Source organism: Mobula hypostoma, chromosome 10 (genome assembly GCF_963921235.1).
Source record: "Mobula hypostoma chromosome 10, sMobHyp1.1, whole genome shotgun sequence".
Lineage (NCBI taxonomy): Eukaryota > Metazoa > Chordata > Chondrichthyes > Myliobatiformes > Myliobatidae > Mobula > Mobula hypostoma.
In genome coordinates, this window is record NC_086106.1 from 85,708,417 (window position 1) to 85,730,043 (window position 21,627).

Here is a 21,627-nt window from a genome sequence, read left to right on the forward strand (position 1 = left end):
AGTACCTGCGCTGCTGCTGATTGGCTGCCAAGTTCCTAAGTGAGCCGGTGAGCTGGACGTCACTTTCCCGGAGACGAGACGCCGCCACCGTTGGGCAGGTGGGAGTGGGGCGGTGGAAAGTGGGTGGGTGGCTTGGTGCTGATGATGCTGGTGTGGGGAGAGCCAGAGTTAGAAAGGAGAGCGCCTTTGTGCCGACTCAGACCGGGACAGCGGGGCCTTGGCCTGCCTCACGGAAATTAAGGGAAAGGGAGGAGACGTCCCGCAGCAACTCGATTTTTACCTCTCCTCGATAAGGTCCAAGACATTTCACCAATTCACCCCCTACTCCGGCCAACCTCGCCGTCTGATACAGCGCATTGACATCCTTCCCTGACGCTATTTAAAGGTGAAGCATCATCTTTCCCTTTCCCATGACTTCTTTATGTGCATACTTCTTAACTTCCTCCCTCAATGGGTTGAAAATGTTATTTTACACTGTATAGCATCTCTCCCCCACCTCTTCCTACTCACGTTTCTATCATCCCTAATGAACGGAAATAGTCCCCTCTAACAATGCTATAATTTCCACATAACATCTGAAAATTACGATGAAGCATTTTAATAACAGTAGAAAGCATTTAGGAATGAACAGTAAGTTCCATATCCCCACCAATGTCAATGTCCTCGGATCGCTTCCATAGTCTGAAGCAAACTATCGACATCTATGATTATTGAAACATAATATCAATGATCTCTGCCACAAGCCTGAAATCCGTTTTTGACTATTTTCAGGCTATTGATAACCTTCCTGGTTTCACAGGTTGAAGCTGAATAACACAGGCCGAAAAAAAAGCTAATGCCATGTTCAATTTCAGCCCTGTATTCTTACCATCAATAGATTCACCTATTTCTGTCTTAAGAACTTTATATGTTTGTGTCCTCATAGTTGATTAGTGGATAGTTGATGGCGTCATGAATATTAAGCAATATGCCACGGTGTGTTTTTTTTAGATTCTGAAAGTATGAATAATCTTGCCTTTGCTTTAATGTAAGTTAACACGGGAGCAGGAGGAGGGCATATATTTCCTTGACCCTCTGTTGCTGTTCAGAAACCATGCTGTAACCTGATATACTTAAAATGTTTTAATCTTCTGTTCCATAAATCTCAATTTAATAATTGCCCTGTTTAAATTTGTCGCCTGCTGAACCAATTTTCAAATGTTATTACTCCTTGTGCATAAAAATTCTTATCTTCCTTCCTGAATGGCCTGCTTCTCATTTTTATACCACACAGCACTCTTTCCACCCCACCACATCCGATCCACGTGAGATAACTTAATGGGGAATAGTGTTGAACGCTGAATCTTGCATTCCTATATTTCTTAGCCAAAGTAAGCTGTATTCATCTTTACTGCCCTAAAATGCAAACTCTTTATATTTATTAAGAAGAATGAGAAGGCAGGTGTATGGGGTTGAGTGGGATCTGGGATCAGCCATGATGGAGTGGTGGAGCAGACTGGATGGGCTGAATGACCTAATTCTGCTCCAATGTCTTAGGATCCCATGTTATGATTTATTGCCAAGCAGCACTGCACTATTGGTATGTTGCTGAAATAATTCTTGTTATGTAACATCAATCAAAAATCACTTTTTTCTTTATGGCAATTGTACAAACTAGGCATAGATTCCACCACCAAGCATATCTCTCCAACCCCCCCCCCCCCTGCTTTTTGTAAGGATTGCTCCTTACGCAACTCTCTTGTCCATTTGTCCCTCCCCACTGATCTCCCTTCTGGCACTTATCCTTGTAAGCAGAACAAGTGCTACACCTGCCCCTACACCTCCTCCCTCACTACCATTCAGGGCCCCAAACAGTCCTTCCAGGTGAGGCAACACTTTACCTGTGAGTCTTTTGGGGTCATCTGATGTATCTGGTGCTCCTGGTGTGGTCTTTTGTACATCGGTGAGACCTGACGTAGATTGGGAGGCTGCTTTGTCAAGCAGCTATGCTCAGTCCACTGGAAAAACAGGATCTCCCAGTGGCCACTCATTTTAGTTCCACTTCCCATTCTCATTCTGATATGTCACGATGAGGCCACACTCAGGTTGGAGGAACAACACCTTACATTCCGTCTGGGTAGCCTCCAACCTGATAGCATGAACAAAGATTTCTTGAACTTCCGGTAATATCCCTCCTCCCTTCACCATTCCCCATCCCTTTTTCCCTCTCTTACCTTGTCTCCTTGGCTGCCCATTGCCTCCCTCTGGTGCTGTTCCCCTCTTTTTCTTTTTTCCATGGCCTTCTGTCCTCTCCTATTAAATTCCCCTTTCTGCAGCCCTGTATCTCTTTCACCAATCCAACTTCCCAGCTCTTTACTTCACCCCTTCCCCTCCCGGTTGTACTTATCACCTTATATTTCTCCCTCCCCTCCCCTCACCTCTTAAGTCATCTCTTTTTCTTCAGTCCTGCTGAAAGGTCTCAGCTCAAAATGTCGACTGTATTTTTTTCCATCGATGCTGCCTGGCCTGCTGAGCTCCTCCAGCATTCTGTGTGTGTTGCATGGATTACTTTTACTGAGTTTGTTTTAATGTACACATAGAGTGTAAAACTACAATTGTTAGTTGATAATCATTTAAGTTATTTCTTCACTGTGGTCATATAAACTGAGTTCATCTTTATTTTAATTTGTTTTTTTTATATATGTCAAGAGGAAGTCCCGGAGCTCCCAACATCAAATGGACAGAATAATATGGAGAAATACCAGAAAGTCATGATAATAGGGAGAGGTGCCAGTGCAGAGGTCTACTTAATGAATAACTTGGAAACCAAAAAGCTGTATGCTGTCAAAAGAATAAAGATTGATTCATCACTCAAGACCAGAACCAAGGAAGCTGTAATGCAGGAAGCAACCATTTTGACCAGACTCAAGCACCCCCATGTTGTCACTTGTCATGAATACTTCATAGACCCAGGAGAAGAATATCTCTTCATTGTCCAGGATTATTGTGATGGAGGGACTTTGGATGACTTGATCCAGTCTAAAAAAGATAAGGGATCCTTCGCTGAGAATGATATTATGCAGTGGTTTGTTCAGTTAGTTATGGCTATTCAGTATATTCATTCCCTGAAGATTCTACATCGAGATATTAAAACATCCAATATTTTTCTTACAAAGAAGGGTACAGTTAAGCTGGGTGATTTTGGAATTTCAAAAGTAATGACCAACACTTTAGACATGGCAAATACCTGCGTTGGGACACCCTGCTACCTAAGCCCTGAACTTTGCCAAGACATTCCCTATAGTTCTAAGTCTGATATCTGGGCACTTGGTTGCCTTTTATTTGAACTCTGTGCTTTGAAACCTGCCTTTCATGCAAAGAACCTCTTAAGCTTGTTTTATAAAATTGTTAAGGGAGAGTACGACTGTGTACCCAAGAACTACTCTGAAAATCTGCATGATCTGATCAAAAACCTTCTCCGCAAGTGCCCTGAAGAGAGGCCTAGTGCTAGCACTATCCTCAAATCATCTTATGTCCAGGAACACCTCACGCTGTTCATTAAAGATCAAGAATCTCAGCTTACAAAATATAATTCTATCAGGTCTGCGCAGTCAGGAAAGAGGGACGGTGATGAGAGCACTGATCACCACTGCCAGTCTTTGGATCCTCTGGCAGAAGGCATGTGTGTACCACATTGTCAAAATGCTGAAAATGTAGAGGCAACGTCCTTGGAGATGTGTGAGAATGTTGGACCTTCTGATGAAGATAATTACTCTGATGACTTTGATCAGGATAGCTTGTCCTCTTCAGGGGAGCATGCAGAGGATGAAATGGCAGTACCAGCTTCAAGTGCTGGAAGCTCTGAAATTGCAGAAGGTAGCTTGATATGCAGATACATTTTTGTTGTTATTTTAATTCACAGCAAAATTGTATTTCCAATATTGTCATTAGGTTTTATAACATATTGTTCTCAAAATGTTGAAACAAATACTGTACCTTGATATGTACTTAATAATTCATCATTTTTATGGTAATAATCTGCTTATCTTGCATCATTTTCGCCTTAACTCTGATCCACTTAATTTGAATATTTCACACATACGTTTATTTGAAAACCTAATGACAATTCTACTGAAGCTTTACATGTTACTTTATAAAAATACAAAATTTCTGATGAAATTATTGTTCTTAGCAATTCTCTGAATCACCTAGTATAGAAATAGACCTTTTGGCCTGTTAACACTGTGCTGACCATCAACCGTTTGCAATAATCTAAATTTATTGCATTCACATTCCCATCAACGCCTGCAGACTCTACCACTTACCTACACATTGTACGGGCAATTTAGAGTGGCAAATTAATGCACTAACCCACAGGCCTTTGGGTGTTAGTCCTTAACAAACAGCATCATACTGGCAGTTAAATTGTTGGTTCATTTTATTGCTAAAGGTTCCATTTTTTATCCACATCAAAGGAACAGGAAAAGTCCTTGAAGAACTGTGAGAGGTTATAAGCAATATAATCACATAGAAATGTTCAATCTGAAATTAGCATACTTGCCCCAGATTTCCTTCAAGAAGATAGAATTACTGTCCTAATCGTATCTGAGGGTGCAGGATTTCTAATAGATAATGTTTGACCTAAATATTTAATGCTTGGATAAAGCATTTGAGGCTTGGTGTTGCAGAAAAAAATAACTTATCCCTACTCCATTTCCAAAGTAATGTCATTCCTACATGCTGGGTTCCATGCAATTTAGTTTAGAATTTCTATTTTCATGTTTCATTCAATAATGTTACTCCCTTCTTTGGTATAAATGGGGTTAAGCAAACAAAATAAGGCCTTGTCTGAAATTCACCAATGATGATATCACTAGATTAGATTATTGACATAAAGCAACAGCACATTATAAACTGGAATAGAAAATACTTAACTTTTTTGTGAGGCATAGTGTATCTTGTGCCTTTCCCACTTTACCCCACTCACAACAGGAAAAAAAGTACTGAAAATGTAATAATTGTAAAATTCAATTGAGAATGAATTGTGCAGAAATTAAGCAGGTAATATTTATGAAATATTTTATATATGTCTCTAGTGTAAGAACTTTCATCAGTCTTTATTGGAAACATAGATACTGATGTACATATTAGCTGATGAGGAAGGCATGGCTGGATTATTAATTCCTTGTTCAACTAAATGACAATTAGTTTTGCTGCAGCTTCACCCTCTCCTCAGCATTGCTACCATAAATGTCTAAGGACATGGAGTCATGATCAATGAAACAAAATAATATTAGAAGTCACTCAAATCCCTAAGCTACCACAAATTTTGTTATTAGTTTTTTTGGGTTGGAATGCAGTATAAGCCATTTCTGTATTTGTGTACAGAGTTATCAAGACAGGATTAAGTTTGCTTTTTGACAATATACTATTTATTGATTTTTGGACCTACTGTCAGTTATGATGCTATTGAACTGAGTAACATTTTAAGTGTATGAGTGTGGTATGAATGAGTTGAAAGCAACTATAACTATGTTCTAAACTTTGTATATGGTTGTTATTGGTAGCCACTGATGAGGTGGACCTTACAGAGTACCCAGATGATTTTGAGGAGGAAGAAGATGATGTGGCAGAAATAGTATGTAACGCCCGCTCTGCTATGGAAGTTGAAGCTAACAATGCTTCATTTCGAGAGGAAAGAGATGGTCAAGGAGAAACTGCTGTCAACTTGTTCAGTACCATTAAATCTCTGAAAGAAAAATGTATAGGTAGGAAGAAATGTATTTTCATCCAACAGTGGAATTGTATGAAATTTTAGTATGAAACCCTGCTATTATCAATTACAAATGAACATTATGTTATTTGAATGCGTTACGATGTTGAGTAGCATAACAAAGTTCTCTAGATTCTGTCAACGGCCTTTTAAATGTTTTAATTATGTTTCTGATAATCATGGACTTTTAAAAGTTCAAATAGATTAAAATTATCAAAAAGGTATTCACAATCTAAATTTTTATCTCAAATAAAAATAATAGGAGCTTCACAATGTTTTTCTTTTAAGCAAAGGTTCCTTTATCTTCAAGGATAACTCGATTGAGATGCAAAAAGAATATAGCAACATTCAGTTCATATTAATATTTAACTTATAGCTTTTTAAAGTCTTGCTAATTATTTTCACCTTTGATACAACTCCTGTTAGACAATAACTACAGCAAAGTGAAACTGCAGTGCCAGGCCTTCCCTTGTCATTATAAGTTACAAAATACAGTGGATTCCAGTTAATTGGGCCATAGGTTAAACAGGGTAGCTGTTTATTTGGGACAACTGTTAAAGAACAAAAAGAAGTCAAGAAAATGGGTGGGATTCCCTTCATTTATTTGGGGTATTCAACGGCTCTTCCGTTGAGATCGTTAAGACTACCAAATTTCTTGGTGTTCACCTGGCGGAGAATCTCACCTGGTCCCTCAACATCAGCTTCATAGCCAAAAAAGTCCAGCAGCATCTCTACTTTCTGCGAAGGCTGAGAAAAGTTCATCTCCCACCCCTCTATCCTCCCCACATTCTGCAGAGGATGTATCGAGAGTATCCTGAACAGCTGCATCACTGCCTGGTTCGGGAATTGCACCGTCTCGGATCGCAAGACCCTGCAGCGGATAGTGAGGTCAGCTGAGAAGATCATTGGGGTCTCTCTTCCCACTATTACAGACATTTACACCACACACTGCACCCGCAAAGCTAACAGTATTGTGAAGGACCCCATGCACCCCTCACATAAACTCTTCTCTCTCCTGTCATCTGGCAAAAGGTACCAAAGCATTCAAGCTCTCAAGACCAGACTGTGCAACAGTTTCTTCCCCCAAGCCATTAGCCTCCTCAATACCCAGAGTCTAGACTGACATCTATATCACTTATTACTATATTGTAATTTGTCCTCTATTGTGTCTGTTTTGTTTATTAATTATTGTACTGCACTGTTTTGTGCACTTTATCTAGTCCTGTGCAGGTCTGTAGTCTAGTGCAGTTTTTTTGTTGTTTTACGTAGTCTAGTGTAGCCTTGTGCTGTCTCACATAGTCTACTGTAGTTTTGTGATTCGTGTAGCACCATGGTCCTGGAGGAACGTTGTTTCGTTTTTACTGTGTACTGTACCAGCAGTTTATGGTCGAAATGACAATAAACTTGACTATGTTGATTAATTGGGGCAGGAGACCATTGCCAAACACTTTCTGACTAGCAACAGTTGCATGCGCATCATGTGGGCATTAGATACAACACTTCTTTGAGTGAACAATTTTTAAATAGTGTGTTTGTGTTAAAAAGCAATAATTTTTGTCACTGATGAAGGTAGAGCAGTGGATGTATTGTATATGGATTTCAGTAAGGTATTTGATAAGGTTCCCTGTGCCAAACTCCTTCAGAAAGTAAGGAGGCATAGGATCAAAGGAGACCTTATTTTGTGGATTCAGAATTGGCTTTTCCACAGAAGGCAAAGGGTGGTTGAGATGGTTTGTATTCAGCATGGATGTCGGTGACCAGTGGTGTTCCGCAGGGATCTGTTCTGGGTCCCCTCCTCTTTGTGATTTTTGTAAATAACTTGGTTGAAGTAGTAGAAGGGTGGGTTTGTATGTTTGCTGATGACACAAAGGTTGGGGGTGTTGTGGATGGTCTGGAGGGTTGACAGAGGTTACAGCTGGACATTCTGTATTTATTCTGTATTTCCTTTACATACATAATTTGTTACTCAGTTAAATGGTAGTTTGTCTTTTTTTATATCTTTTTAACTATTTCCATGAAACTTCAGCTAATTGGGGTAGCTGCTTAATTGGGCCAAAACGTATTGGTCCTGATGTGTTTCAATTAACCAGAATCCACTATTCTGAAATGTTGTCCTCTCTCTAGCATAAGTAAATAAACAAATGAGTGTGTTGTTATTTATTTGCATCTGAGGAATGGCAGCTATGTAACTTCCCTACCACTGGCATGAGTCTCACTGGCCTATAGTTTCCAAAATTATCTCTTATTTCCCTTCTTGAATAAGGGAACAGTATTAGCTACTCACCATTCCTCTGGCACTGTACTTGTGGTCAGAGAGAACATGAAGATATTAGTCACGGGCCCAGCAATCTCATCTTTTTCGTCTGCAAGTACAACAGCCAGGCCATGGACCCTATATAGATTACAGAGGAGGAGGTATTTGCTGTCGTGAAGCAAGTTAGGATGGATAAATCCCCAAGGCCTGACAAAGTGTTCCCTCAGACCTATGGGAAGCTAAAGTAGAAATTGCAGGGGCCCTGCCAGAGATATTTAAACAGTCTTTGGCCATGGGTAAGATGCTAGAGAATTGTTGATGTTGTTTAAGAACAGCTCTAAGAATAAGCCAGGAGATAATAGACTGGTGATCCTGACATCAGAAGGAGGAAAGTCATTAGAAGGTATTCTAAGGGACATGATATACAAGTATTTGGATAGTCAGAGACTGAATAGGGAGAGTCAGCACGTGCGTAAGTCATGTCTAACCAATCTTGTAGAGTTTTTCGAGGAAGTTGGCAAGAAAGTTGATGAAGGCAAACAGTGGATGTTGTTTAGATGGACTTTAGCACAGCCATTGACAAGATCCCACATGAGAGGTTGATCAAGAAGATTCAGTCATTTGGCATTCAAGGTGAGGTAATAAATTGGATTAGACATTGGTTTGTGGAAGAAGCCAGAGAGTGGTTGTAGATGGTTGCCTCTCTGACTGGATGCCTGTGACTAGTGGTGTGCTACACGGATCAGTATTGGGTCCATCGTGCTTTGTTATCTATGTCAATGGTCTGGATGATATTGTGGTTAACTATGTCAGTAAATTTGTAGATGACACGAAGATTGGGGGTTTAGTGGATACAGAGGAAGATTATCAAACTTTGTAGCAGGATCTGAAAATGGCAGATGGAATTTAATGCAGACATGCGTGAGGAGTTGCACTTTGGAATGGCCAACCAGGGTAGGTGTTACATGGTGAGCAGTAGGCCATTGAAAAGTGCAGTAGAGCAGAGGGATCTGGGAATACAGATTCATAATTCCTTGAAAGTGGTGTCACAGGTAGATAGGGTCATAAAAAAATCTTTTGGGTTGAAAGCTTTTGGCCTTTAAAAAAACAATGTACTGCATACAAGAGTTGGGATTTTATGTTGAAATTGTATAAGAAGTTGGTGAGGCCTAATTTGGAATACTGTGTGCTGTTTTGCTCACCTACCTGTAAGAAAGATGTGAACAAGGTTGAAAGTGTAGAGAAAATTTACAAGGATGTTTAAGGACCTGAGTTATAGGGAAATGTTGAACAGGTTAGGACCTTATTCCCTAGAACATAGAAGACTGAGGGGAGATTTGATAGAGGTATACAAATTATGATGAGTGGAGATGGGGTAAATGCAAGTAGGCACTTTCTACTAAGGTTGGTGAGGCCACAACTGGAGGTCTTAGGATATGGGTGAAAGATGAAATGTGTAAAGGGTACATGAGGGGGAACTTCATCGCTAAGTGGGTAGTGAGAATGTAGAATGAGCTGCTATTGTGATTGGTTGACGTGGGGTTGATTTCAACATTGAAGAGAAATTTGGATAGTTATATGCATGGGAGGACTATGGAGGGCTATGGTCCAGGTGCAGGTCAATCGGACCAGGCAGATTAATGGTTCAGCACAGACTAACTGGGCCAAAAAGCCTGCTTCTGTGCTGTAGTGTTCTATGACTTTTATTATTTCTATGACCTGGGTATATCCCATCAGTATCCAGCTGATTGTTCTTTAAGAGATGCCCTAATATCTGCATCTTTATTTTGAAATACCCTAGCAAGCTAGAATGCTACATACTGATCTCCCTATTCTCTGCCTCCTTCTCCTTAGTAAATATGAATTGAAAGTACTTATTTAGGTCTTCACCCACATCCTCCACCTCCAAGCATAATCCTTTCTTTGTCCTTGAGTGGTGCTACCGTCTCCCCAGTTATTCTCTTGCTCTTGATGTATGTACAGAATGCCTTGGGATTCTTTTTAATCCTACTTGCCAAGGACTTTTCATGGGCCTGTCTGTCTTTTCTATTCCATTACAAAATGCTGGAGAAACTCAGCAGGCTAGGCACCATCTATGGAAAACAGTACAGTCGATGTTTCAGGCCGAGACCCTTCAGGAGGTCCTGCTGAAGGGTCTTGGCCCAAAACATTAACTGCCTGGCCTGCTGAGTTCCTCCAGCATTTTGTGTGAGTGTGTGTGTGTTGTTTGGATTTCCAGTATCTGCAGATTTTCTCTTGCTTTCTAATTCTATTCTTGAATTCTTTTCTGTCTTCCTCATAAGCGTCAAAGCTCGATCAGATTTTAGTTTCCTATACCTTACATATGCTCAGACTGATGGTTTGAGATGTGTCTATTTTAAAGCAAGGAGTATCATGAACAAAGCGGACGAGCTTAGAGCGTGGATCACTTCTTAGAGCTATGATGTTGTGGCCATTACAGAGACTTGGATGGCTCAGGAGCAGGAATGGCTACTTCAAGTGCCAGGCTTTAGATGTTTCAGAAAGGACAGGGAGGGAGGCAAAAGAGGTGGGGGCGTGGCACTGCTGATCAGAGATAATGTCATGGCTGCAGAAAAGGAGGAAGTCATGGAGGGATTGTCTACTGAGTCTCTGTGGGTGGAAATTAGGAACAGGAAGGGGTCAATAACTCTACTGTGTTTTTTATAGACCACCCAATCGTAACAGGGACATCAAGGAGCAGAAAGGGAGACAGATTCTACAACAGTGCAATAATACCAGGGTTGTCCTGATGGGAGATTTTAACTTCCCCAATATTGATTGGCATCTCTCTAGAGCAAGAAGTTTAGATGGGATGGAGTTTATTAGTTGTGTTCAGGAAGGTTTTCTGACACAATATGTAGATACGCCTACAAGAGGAGAGGCAGTACTTGATCTGATATTGGGAAATGAACCTGTTTACGTGTCAGGTCTCTCAGTAGAAGAGCATTTTGGAGATGATGATCTTAATTCTATTTCCTTTACCAATGCCCATAGCATTGGAGAGGGATAGGAGCAGACAAGTCAGGAAAACGTTTAATTGGAGTAAGGGGAAATATGAAATTATCAGGCAGGAACTTGGAAGCATAAATTGGGAGCAGATGTTCTCAGGGAAATGTACGGCAGAAATGTGGCAAATATTCAGGGGATATTTGCGTGGTGTTCTGCATAGGTACGTTACAATGAGACGGAAAGGGTGGTAGAGTACAGGAACCATGGTATAAAGTGTGTATGGAACTGGAGGAGGTAGTGGAGGTACTTAATGAATACCTTGCTTCAGTGTTCACTACGGAAAAGGACCTTGGCGATTGTAGGAACGACTTGCAGTGGACTGAAAAGCTTGAGCATATAGACGTTAAGAAAGAGGATGTGCTGGAGCTTTTGGAAAGCATCAAGTTGGATAAGTCACTGGGATTGGACGAGGTATACCCCAGCCTATTGTGGGAGGCGAGGGAGGAGATTGCTGAGCCTCTGGCAATGATCTTTGCATCATCAATGAGGATGGGAGAAGTTCCGGAGGATTGGAGAGTTGCAGATGTTGTTCCCTTATTCAAGAAAGGGAGTAGAGATAGCCCAGGAAATTATAGACCAGTGAGTCTTACTTCAGTGGTTGGTAAGTTGATGGAGAAGATCCTGAGAGGCAGGATTTATGAACATTTGGAGAGGCATAATATGATTAGGATTAATCAGCATAGCTTTGTCAAAGGCAGGTCGTGCCTTACGAGCCTGATTGAATTTTTTGAGGATGTGACTAAACACATTGATGAAGGTAGAGCAGTAGATGTAGTGTATATGGATTTCAGCAAAGCACTTGATAAGGTACCCCATGCAAGGCTTATTGAGAAAGTAAGGAGGTATGGGGTCCATGGGGACCTTGCTTTGTGGATCCAGAACTGGCTTGCCCACAGAAGGCAAAGAGTGGTTGTAGACAGGTTATATTCTGCATGGAGGTCGGTGACCAATGGTGTGCCTCAGGGATCTGTTTTGGGACCCCTTCTGTTTGTGATGTTTATCAATGACCTGGATGAGGAAGTGGGTTAGTAAATTTGCTGATGACACAAAGGTTGAGAGTGTTGTGGATAGTGTGGAGGGCTGTCAGAGGTTACAGTGGGATATTGATAGGATGCAGAACTGGGCTGAGAAGTGGCAGATGGAGTTCAACCCAGATAAGTATGAGGTGGTTCATTTTGTTAGGCCAAATATGATGGCAGAATATAGTATTAATAGTAAGACTCTTGGCAGTGTGAAGGATCAGAGGGATCTTAGGTTTGAGTCCATAGGACACTCAAAGCTGCTGTGCAGGTTGACTGTGGGTTTAAGAAAGCATATGGTGTATTGATCTTCATCAACCGTGGGATTGAGTTCAAGAGTCGAAGCAATGTTACAGCTATATCGGACCCTGGTCAGACCCCACTTGGAGTACTGTGCTCAGTTCTGGTCACCTCACTGCAGGAAGGATGTAGAAACTATAGAAATGGTGTGGGGGAATTTACAAGGATGTTGCCTGGATTGGGGAGCCTGCCTCATGAGAATAAGTTGAGTGAACTCGGCCTTTTCTCCTTGGAGAAACGGAGGATGAGAGGTGACCTGATAGAGGTGTATAAGATGATAAGAGGCATTGATCTTGTGAATAGTCGAGAGGCTTTTTCCCAAGGCTGAAATGGCTAACATGGTGGGGGGGGGGTGGGGGGACATAGTTTTAAGGTGTTTGGAAGTTTTGGGAGTAGGTACAGAGGAGATGTACAGAGGAGGGTAAGTTTTTTTTATGCAGAAGTTCGTGAGTGCATGAAATGGGCTGCCAGCATGTTGGTGGAGGCAGATACAATAGGGTCTTTTAAGAGCCTCTCGGATAGGTACATGGAGCTTAGAGAAATAGAGGTCTATGGGTAACCCTAGGTAATTTCTAAAGTAAGTACATGTTTGGCACAGCATTGTGGGCCAAAGGACCTGTTTCGTGCTGTATGTTTTCTATGTTTCTATATATATTTACTTTTTTTTGGTTATATGAACTACTCTCTTGACATCCAAGGTTCTCTTACCTTGCCGTCCTTGTCTGCCCTTCCCACTGGAACGTACCTGTCCTGTACTTTTGCAGTTGGTCTTTAAACATCCTTCCATGTCAGATGTGAAATTGCTCAAAAGTAGTTGTTCCCGATTAAGTCTCCTAATTCTTGCCTAATATACTTGTAAGTTTCTCTGTTCCGATTTAATATTCTCCCTCAATTCCATACATATCTTTATTTTTAGTTATCTTAAAACATAAGGAGCTATGGTCTTTATTCCCTCCTCTGAAAGGCCAGTCACCTGGCATCAATTTCCCAATGCCACATACAGTATAGCTCCTACCTATATATTGATTTAGGAAATCCTCCTGGAGGTACCAACAAATTCTGCACCATCTAAACCTCTTGCACTAATGAGATCCTAATCTATATTAAGGAAGTTGAAGTTGTCCATTACAACAACCCTGTTTTGTCATCTTTGCATAATCTGCCTGCATACCTGTTCCTCAATGTCCTGGTGGCTATTGTGAGGCTAGTAGTACAATCTCATCAGTGTGATTGCACCTTATTTTTGAGTTATATACGACTCCTCTATTGTGTCCCCTCAGGATGCCTGACTAACTTGTCACTGATTAATAGCACAACCTTCTCCCCCCCACCTTTCTCTATCTTTTCTAAAATAACAAAATGCTGGAACATTAAGCATTCATTCCTGTTCTTCTCTCAGCCAAGTCTCTGTTGTGGCACAATATCATAAAGATCTGAAGGGATGTGGTAAATAAAACTATTATTTATATTTCAAGGTACTTGGTTTGATTTTATTTTCCACATTGATTATTTTCTTTTATGTTTTGCTCAGCCTAGGATCTTGCTTCTCCCTGCAAAGAATCTGTGCTTGACCATTGCATAATAAAAGATAATCACTTCATACGCTTTGATGGGGTCTCAGCCCAAAATGTCAACTGTACTGTTTTCCATAGATGCTGTCTGGCCTGCTGAGTTCCTCCAGCATTTTGTGTGTGTTAGTTTATTCATAATAGTCTTTTGAATACCATGAGGCACATTTCAGTTGCATAAGTCGTGCAAATTTTAAGATTGAACAGGAAGCCTCTGCATGCATTGTGGTATATTTCTGAGCATTTTGCATAATATTCAGAAAGTGAAATGTTTTCATGATAACCTCTTTAGGAGTTGAGAAAACACCGTTATGTTGTTTTCACTTCTAAATTTTGGTCGATACAGGATCTTTTGCTCACTCTACATGTCAATGCTGAATATCTAGGGAGATCTGTCTGTTTACACCTCTTGCAACTTTATAAGGGTTAAGTAAATTAGTGCCAGCAGAAAGATTTGACCTCTGAGGACCCTATTGAAATCCTAGACATATGCTAAGGGATAGAAATTGATTTTAGTGGGAATTATTTTATACAAAAGATCTTTCGCTTTCATCTTTGTGGAAAATTGAAGAAATTTTATCTTTGCCAGTGCTAATCTGCAATGAGATTCTACACTCAATAGCCACTTTTTAAGGTACCTCCTGTATATAATAAAATGGCCACTGAGTGTATGTCCATAGTCTTCTGCTATTGTAGCCCATCCACTTCAAATTTCAATATGTTGTGCATTCAGAGATGCTCTTCAGCACACCACTGCTGTAATGCAAGGTAAATTGAGTTACTGTCGCTTTCCCGACAGCTTGAGCCAGTCTGACCATTCTCCTCTGACCTCTTGTTAACACGGTGTTTTCACCCACGGAAAAGCTGATCATTGGATAATTTTTGTTTTTTGCACCACTCTTTGTAAGCTCTAGAGATTGTTGTGCATGAAAATCCCAGGAGATAAGCAGTTTCAGAGATATTCAAACTGATTCCGTCTGGCACCAACAATCAAAGTTACTTAATCACTTTTCTTCCTCATTCTGATGTTTGATTTGAACAATACCTGAACCTCTTGACCATGTCTGCATGCTCTTTTGCATTGGGTTGCTGCCACATGATTGGCTGATTAGATATTTGTATTAATGAGCAGGTATAGTACAAATTCTGCAAAACAAGTGCAATAACATACATGTATACCCTATAGAGAGTGGCCACTGAGTGTATGATGATATTCTGTGAAGATGTTTCCATGAAAATAATCTTTTCTAAAACATTGGCTAGGATCCATGTATTTAGTCACACGGAAATTGGAATGGTCCTCTGCATTTTTAGGAGTGATTTGTCTAAGGAAGCAGTTAAGATACTGCAATTGAATTAATATTTGATCTATTTGCATTATTCTTTAAGAGGACTGTCTCTGTTCGATGCCATATTAATGATATTTTTTTTTTGTTTACAGATGACGTTGGTCAGACACTTTTCCATGAAATTGCTTCTCAGTTTCTCAAAGGGTTGACTCCTAACGACCTTCAACTCCAGTTTGAGCATCGATTGGGCCCAGATCACTTGGAGACATGCTACATTATCTTCAATATGAACCAAGATGATGCTTGATTCAATATGCAGCCACAACTCAAATGTTGCTGATTTTTGTTTTGCAGAAACATAAAAGCTATTTAGACTTAATCTGTGCGAGTATATCTGACTGATCAGACTCTACACATTGTTATTTGGTTATCTGTCACAATTTTTTATTTCATGAGGTATTAGTACTAAGGCATCTCTGTTCCTTGAGCAGAAGTATCTGAGGTTTACTCACTACCTTGTGTTTAATTAATTATCATGTGGCTAATAATGCTGTGAACTTCCCATATTTAAGAGAAAGACTTTACTTAAATACTTCCCTGATTCTTTGTTTCCAAGTACTTTTCCAAAAGTTGGTTTGGCATTATTTCACTTTTATTTAAATGTACATATTTCTCCTGAATGTTGAATAATGTCCTAAATCTTTGGCCACCGCACAATGATTTTGGCATAGTAGGAAACCTAAGGATGTTTTGCTAATTTTACTTTCTTTCTCTCATTAGGAAAGTTACAGCTAATATCTCAGTTTTGAAGGCAAACTTGATCTGCAGCATTGTAGGGTAAAGACAACTAAATGGTGAAATGAGAAGCAGATAGCGTAATGTTCCAGAAAAATTAGATCAAATGGCTTAAGGCTTCCTATATTCTAATTTATTTAAATTATAGACAGGGTATTTTTTTTACTTGCACTCTATTTTTATAGGAAAAATGCTGCTAGATATTTTCATATTCATTACACAATAAAATATACTCTTTTCAAAGTGCTAATGTTAGGGAATGTTACCTAAATAAGCTTCAGAGATGTCCCATGTAAGTGATCCAGGAAACAGATTTCCATCTTGTGTGTTTTCTTAAGAATAGACAGGGAGAAGATGAGGAGTGAAGGTGTGCTTTGAAATTGGTATTACTAGAGCAACCGAGAAGCATGTTATTTTCAAATAAGATTAAACAAAGGTACTCCCACTACAGAGGCTTCTAGGCTGTAGACATCACAAAAATGAAGAAATAATGATATATTTGTGGCATGTAATTTAATTAAAACATTCAGTTGATGATATTACCACATTCCTAAAGCCCTATTCTTGTTTGCTGTAGATGATGGGGGTTTGAACAGTACTTCCAGAGCAGGCTTGTAACTGGTTTATTTTGCAGGTGATACACAATGATGGAGAAAAGAATGAAAATCTGGGTGGTGGACAAGGTACAATTCATGTTTGTTTTGACTTGAATAGAGTTGAGCTGCTCGAGTATTGTTGGAGCCATGTTCATCTAGGCAAGTTGAGGGCATTTTATTGGACTTCCAACTTGTCTCTGCTGGATGGTGGACTGGCTTTGGGATGCCTGGTAAGTCATTCATATTTTGATATGCAGCCTGTGACTTTGGCGGCCTTCACATAAATAATATAGCTGCAACAGTCATAGGTCGCATATCTTAAGATGAAACCTATTTCTCAGGCTTTATTGTTGAAGTCTTGTAGCATGCAGGTGTGGACTGATTCATTTCCTGAAGAGTTGTATATGGAATTGTACATTGTGTAATTGTCAACAACAAAATGTATTCCATTATTAAGAATCGTGGAAACCAAAATTTTCCTGTGCACAACTTGAAGATGTATTGCTTCGTATAATATGATACAATGTAGAATAACATATAGAAGAATCAGATGTATAGTATTCAGCCCCTGACTCTTTGTTCACATAAATGAATATTACAATTACAGATTTTGATCAATTTAACTGAGAATTTTTATTTGTGAATCACATGCTCCTTTTTCCTCCCACAGTGGAGCCCAAAAAAAGGGAAAATTGTAAAGGATGAAAAACTGAAAATTCAAGACCTGAAATGTCAGCCCCTTTTGATCAGTACTTAGTTGAACCTCCTATTACATCTAATGGCCTATTTGGATAAGTCTCTACTAGCTTTACACAATGTAATAGAGCAAGATTTACCTATTCCTCCTTGCAAAATTGCTCAAGCTGTGCCAGGTTAGTTGGGGAGTCGCAGTGGACAGCAATCTTGAGGTTGGGATCGGTACTTCTGCGACTCCCTTATCCGCACGTCCATCCCCAGTGATCTCCCACCCGGCACTTATCCCTGTAAGCATAAGTGCTACACCTGTCCCTACACCTTTTCTCTTGCAACCATTCAGGGCCCCAAACAGTCCTTCCAGGTGAGACAACACTTCACTTGTAAGTCTGTTGGGGTCATCTATTGCATCCGGTGCTCCCGGTGCGGCCTCCTTTACATCGGTGAAACCCGACGCAGATTGGGGGACCGCTTCGTCGATCACCTTTACTCCGTCCGCCACAACAGACAGGATCTCCTGGTAGCCACCCACTTCAACTCTGCTTCCCATTCCCATTCAGATATGTCCATACATGGCCTCCTCTACTGCCATGATGAGGCTAAACTCAGGTTGGAGGAGCAACACCTCATATACCGTCTAGGTAGTCTCCAACCCCTTGGTATGAACATAGAATTCTCCAACTTCCGGTAATTCCCTCCCCCTCCCTTCCTCTATCCCTATTTCACTCTACCCCTCCCCCAGCTCCCTCATGGTTCAGCCCCCTTCTACTACCCATTGTTTTCAGGGCTGTGACGTCAATGCTTCCCCTCGCCCACCCCTTTGTCTTTCAAATTACTGGTCTTTCAACTGAAGCTACAAGCATTCTTCAAATCCTTCACCATCTTTCATTCTTCAGTCCTGACGAAGGGTTCCGGCCCGAAACGTCGACTCATCGGTTCTAACTGATGCTGCCTGACCTGCTGAGTTCATCCAGCGTACTGAAAATCTTGAGGTTTTACTGGGGATGTTCAATTGGGTTAAGGTCTGGACTTCAACTGGGCCCTCAAGGACATTAATTTTCTCCATTTGAAGCCACGCACACCATGGTTGCTCAGGCAGTGTGCTTTGGGTCCTTGTCCTGCTGAAAAATGAACTTCCTCCCCAGTTTAAGCTTTCTGGTAGAGGCTAACAGGTTTTTTTTCTGCATCTTTCTGCATTAACAGCATTCATCTATCAGTCTTGACCAGATTTGTAGTCCCTGCTGTAGAAAAGTATCCACATGTCATGATGCTACTACCAGCAATATAATTTACTGTAGGGATGGAGTTGCCTGGCTGATGTGCAGTATTAGATTTACGTCACATGCACCGCTTTGTGTTGAGGCCAAAAAAAACAGCTTTATTTTCATCTGACCACAAGACCTTCTTCCACACCTTTACAGTATATCTTAGTGACAATTTGCTAAGTCTTTACGGACAGGGATACTATTTTTCTTTTAGCCAGGGTTTCTTCCTTGTCACTCTTCCATAAATACCCTTTTTGTGCAAGGCCTTAAAGATTGTGGGGTCATAAACTTCATCTCCAGTTGCAGCCTCTGACTTCTGCAGCTCACTCAGAGTGACTGACTGCTGTTGGAGTAGCCTCTCTTACAAGTACCATTCTTCTCCGATGACAAAGTTTAGATGGGCGGTCTGACTTGGGCGGTGCAGCTGTGGTTTCATATTCTTTTTCCACTTTTTCATGATGGACTGTACTGAGCTCCAAGGTATGTTCAGTCTTGTATCCTTCTCCAGGTTTGTGCTTCTCTTTTATCATTTCCTTGAATTGTCTTGAATGCTCTTTTGTCTTCATTTTGGTTTGGTCTGTTGAAAATCTACCATACTGTTGGACCTTACAGAGAGACGGAACATTTATTCAGGTGGCTCTCAATTTTCTACAACAATAAATTGGGTGAGTTGGTAAAATAACATACACCTGATAAAATTAGTGTAGTAATTACAAAGGGGATGAATACTTTTTCAGTCTGCAATTTTGGTTTTTAAGTTTTAGTAAGTTGTTGACAGGTTTTGGAATTTTCCCTTTGATTTGACATGATGCACAATGTTTTGTAGATGAGGTGAAACAATCCAACTTCAATATATTTTAAATTTAGTAAATGAGACAGTAAAATGTGAAAATAATTGTGGGGGCTGAATACTTTTTCAAGCCATTGTATAAACTGCCACCATGTATTTGCTAATCAATCAGATCCTTTAATTGATTAAAGAGATAGACTGTGTCTTTTAATTCACCATGGTTTAAATGTGAAGCACCTTTTAAAAACTTATGTATTCAGTAATTGTGACTCAAAGTTAATTAAATTTTGAAGAGTAAAGGAAAATATCGGTTCTGGGTGATGGTGTAAAGACAAAATGATCTTTCTATCTAAAGCTTATTTAATGGCATGATATGAAGGATTAGCTATTTTATCCATAATTGACTAATGTTAAATATCTGCAATAGTGTCTGTCACATTATGTAATGGTAACTTATTTCGTTTCAGGTAGGTTGATATATTGGAATTGTATAATTTTGATTACATTAATGCATATGCAGAGCCAAGTCTGGCTGGAAAGATTAATTTTTTTTTACCCACCATATACAACAGTATGGTGATTTTTCCAAATGTATAAAATCTTTGCGATCCTTTTACTTACAGTGTCTGATTTAATGTTGTCTTCCTTCATTTGAGGAAGCTGCTATCCTTTTGTTAAATGAATAAATTGATTGTTAGAATAAATATTAGACCATAGACTTGATCAGTCTTAAAAATGGTCTGTATCTCAAAAGAATAATTCAATAAATATTGGGTAAGGCTTTATTGATTATAATGTTCTTAAGACTAGCCAAGGAGAAAAATGCATTTTATAATTCCTAAAAATTGTTTCATGGGAGTGATTGTAAATCTACTGTCAATTATGTAATAACATCAATTGAAAAGACAGGTGATTCATAGAGTAAGCATATTTTTTCGAGTATTGCAGAGCCATTTAATAACAAATAACATTTACTCACTAATTAATATATTCCTTACCTGCTGTGTGTATGTGGGTACTGGTTGCATTCCTAATCAGTAAGTAAAAATGCTAACTTTGGACACTGTTATTGAATATGTGATTCTAATATAAAAATATTCAGGGCATATCAAAAATATTTTGGTAAAACACAAGTGAAAAAGCAGAAATGTACTTGTTTGTTTTATACCTGAATAAAGGTAGATGTTTATTTAGCGTATAAAGAAACATACATATTTGAAGCACTGTTACCTCCTGTATATGTATGATATGTATTTTTAATGAAAATTAGTGCATATGGCTAATAAACATCTACCTTTAGTGCATATGTGTTGGCGCGTGGCCAAGTGGTTAAGGCGTCGGTCTAGTGATCTGAAGGTTGCTAGTTTGAGCCTCAGCTGAGGCAGCGTGTTGTGTCCTTGAGCAAGGCACTTAACCACACATTGCTCTGCGACGACACCATTGCCCAGCTGTGTCGGCTCTAGTGCCCTTCCCTTGGACAACATCGGTGGCTTGGAGAGGGGAGACTTGCAGCATGGGCAACTGCTGGTCTTCCATACAACCTTGCCCAGGCCTGCGCCCTGGAAACCTTCCAAGGCACCAGTCCGTGGTCTCATGAGACTTATGGATGCCTAAAGTGCATATGACTGAAACAAGATTGCTTGCTCCTAATCAACAATTCTTAATGTTGATCGCTAACACCATTGAATATAATACACAGTACATTCATGCAACTGCATATTTGGTTTGAAAGAGAATCTATGCACTGCCTTTATCCCTTGAAATTATATTATTGGGTCATTGGGTGGAATGGTCTAACTTCTGGAAATTGAACTTCTAATATAATTTTGTTTAAAATTTAATTTTAGGTTATTTAAGGTATTTAATCCTTTTGCACATTGGGCCTTCCTATTTCTAGTTAACTTTTTGTTGAATTATAATAAAAATAACTATGTTGAATTTGTTTTCATTCTTATGTCCAGAATAGGCTGTCCTATACCTGCAAAAAGTGACCCCTCACACAGGAACAACTACTGAAGAAGGAACAAATTGTCTTTAAGCTTAATTTCTTGTAATTTGGCATTTCCATTCTTAGTGCTTACAGTGGCTCTTTCTTGTCCGTCATTACAAAACATGAATACATTGCCCTCTATACCATTATGCAGCTTATTTATAAGTACATAGAAACATAGAAAACTTACAGCACAATACAGGCCCTTCGGCCCACAATGCTGTGCCAAATATGTACTTTAGAAATTACCTTGGGTTACCCATAGCCTTCTGTTTTTCTAAGCTCC

The 21,627-nt window shown here is 39.8% G+C and overlaps 1 protein-coding gene across 3 annotated transcripts; it reads left to right on the forward strand.

Moving 5' to 3' along the window:
* Positions 1-17: 17 nt before the first annotated feature.
* Positions 18-21,228, forward strand: nek12 (NIMA-related kinase 12). Of its 3 annotated transcripts, none has more exons than XM_063060773.1 (4): positions 18-98; positions 2,689-3,855; positions 5,547-5,747; positions 15,365-21,228. In XM_063060773.1, exons 2-4 carry the CDS (start codon positions 2,730-2,732, stop codon positions 15,517-15,519), a joined length of 1,482 nt encoding a protein of 493 aa, XP_062916843.1. In that variant the 5' UTR covers positions 18-98; positions 2,689-2,729; the 3' UTR covers positions 15,520-21,228. The 3 variants fall into 3 exon arrangements, with proteins under 3 accessions (XP_062916843.1, XP_062916841.1, XP_062916844.1); XM_063060771.1 differs by lacking the exon at positions 18-98 and adding an exon at positions 162-385; XM_063060774.1 differs by lacking the exons at positions 18-98; positions 5,547-5,747 and adding an exon at positions 162-385.
* The last annotated feature ends 399 nt before the right edge of the window (positions 21,229-21,627 follow it).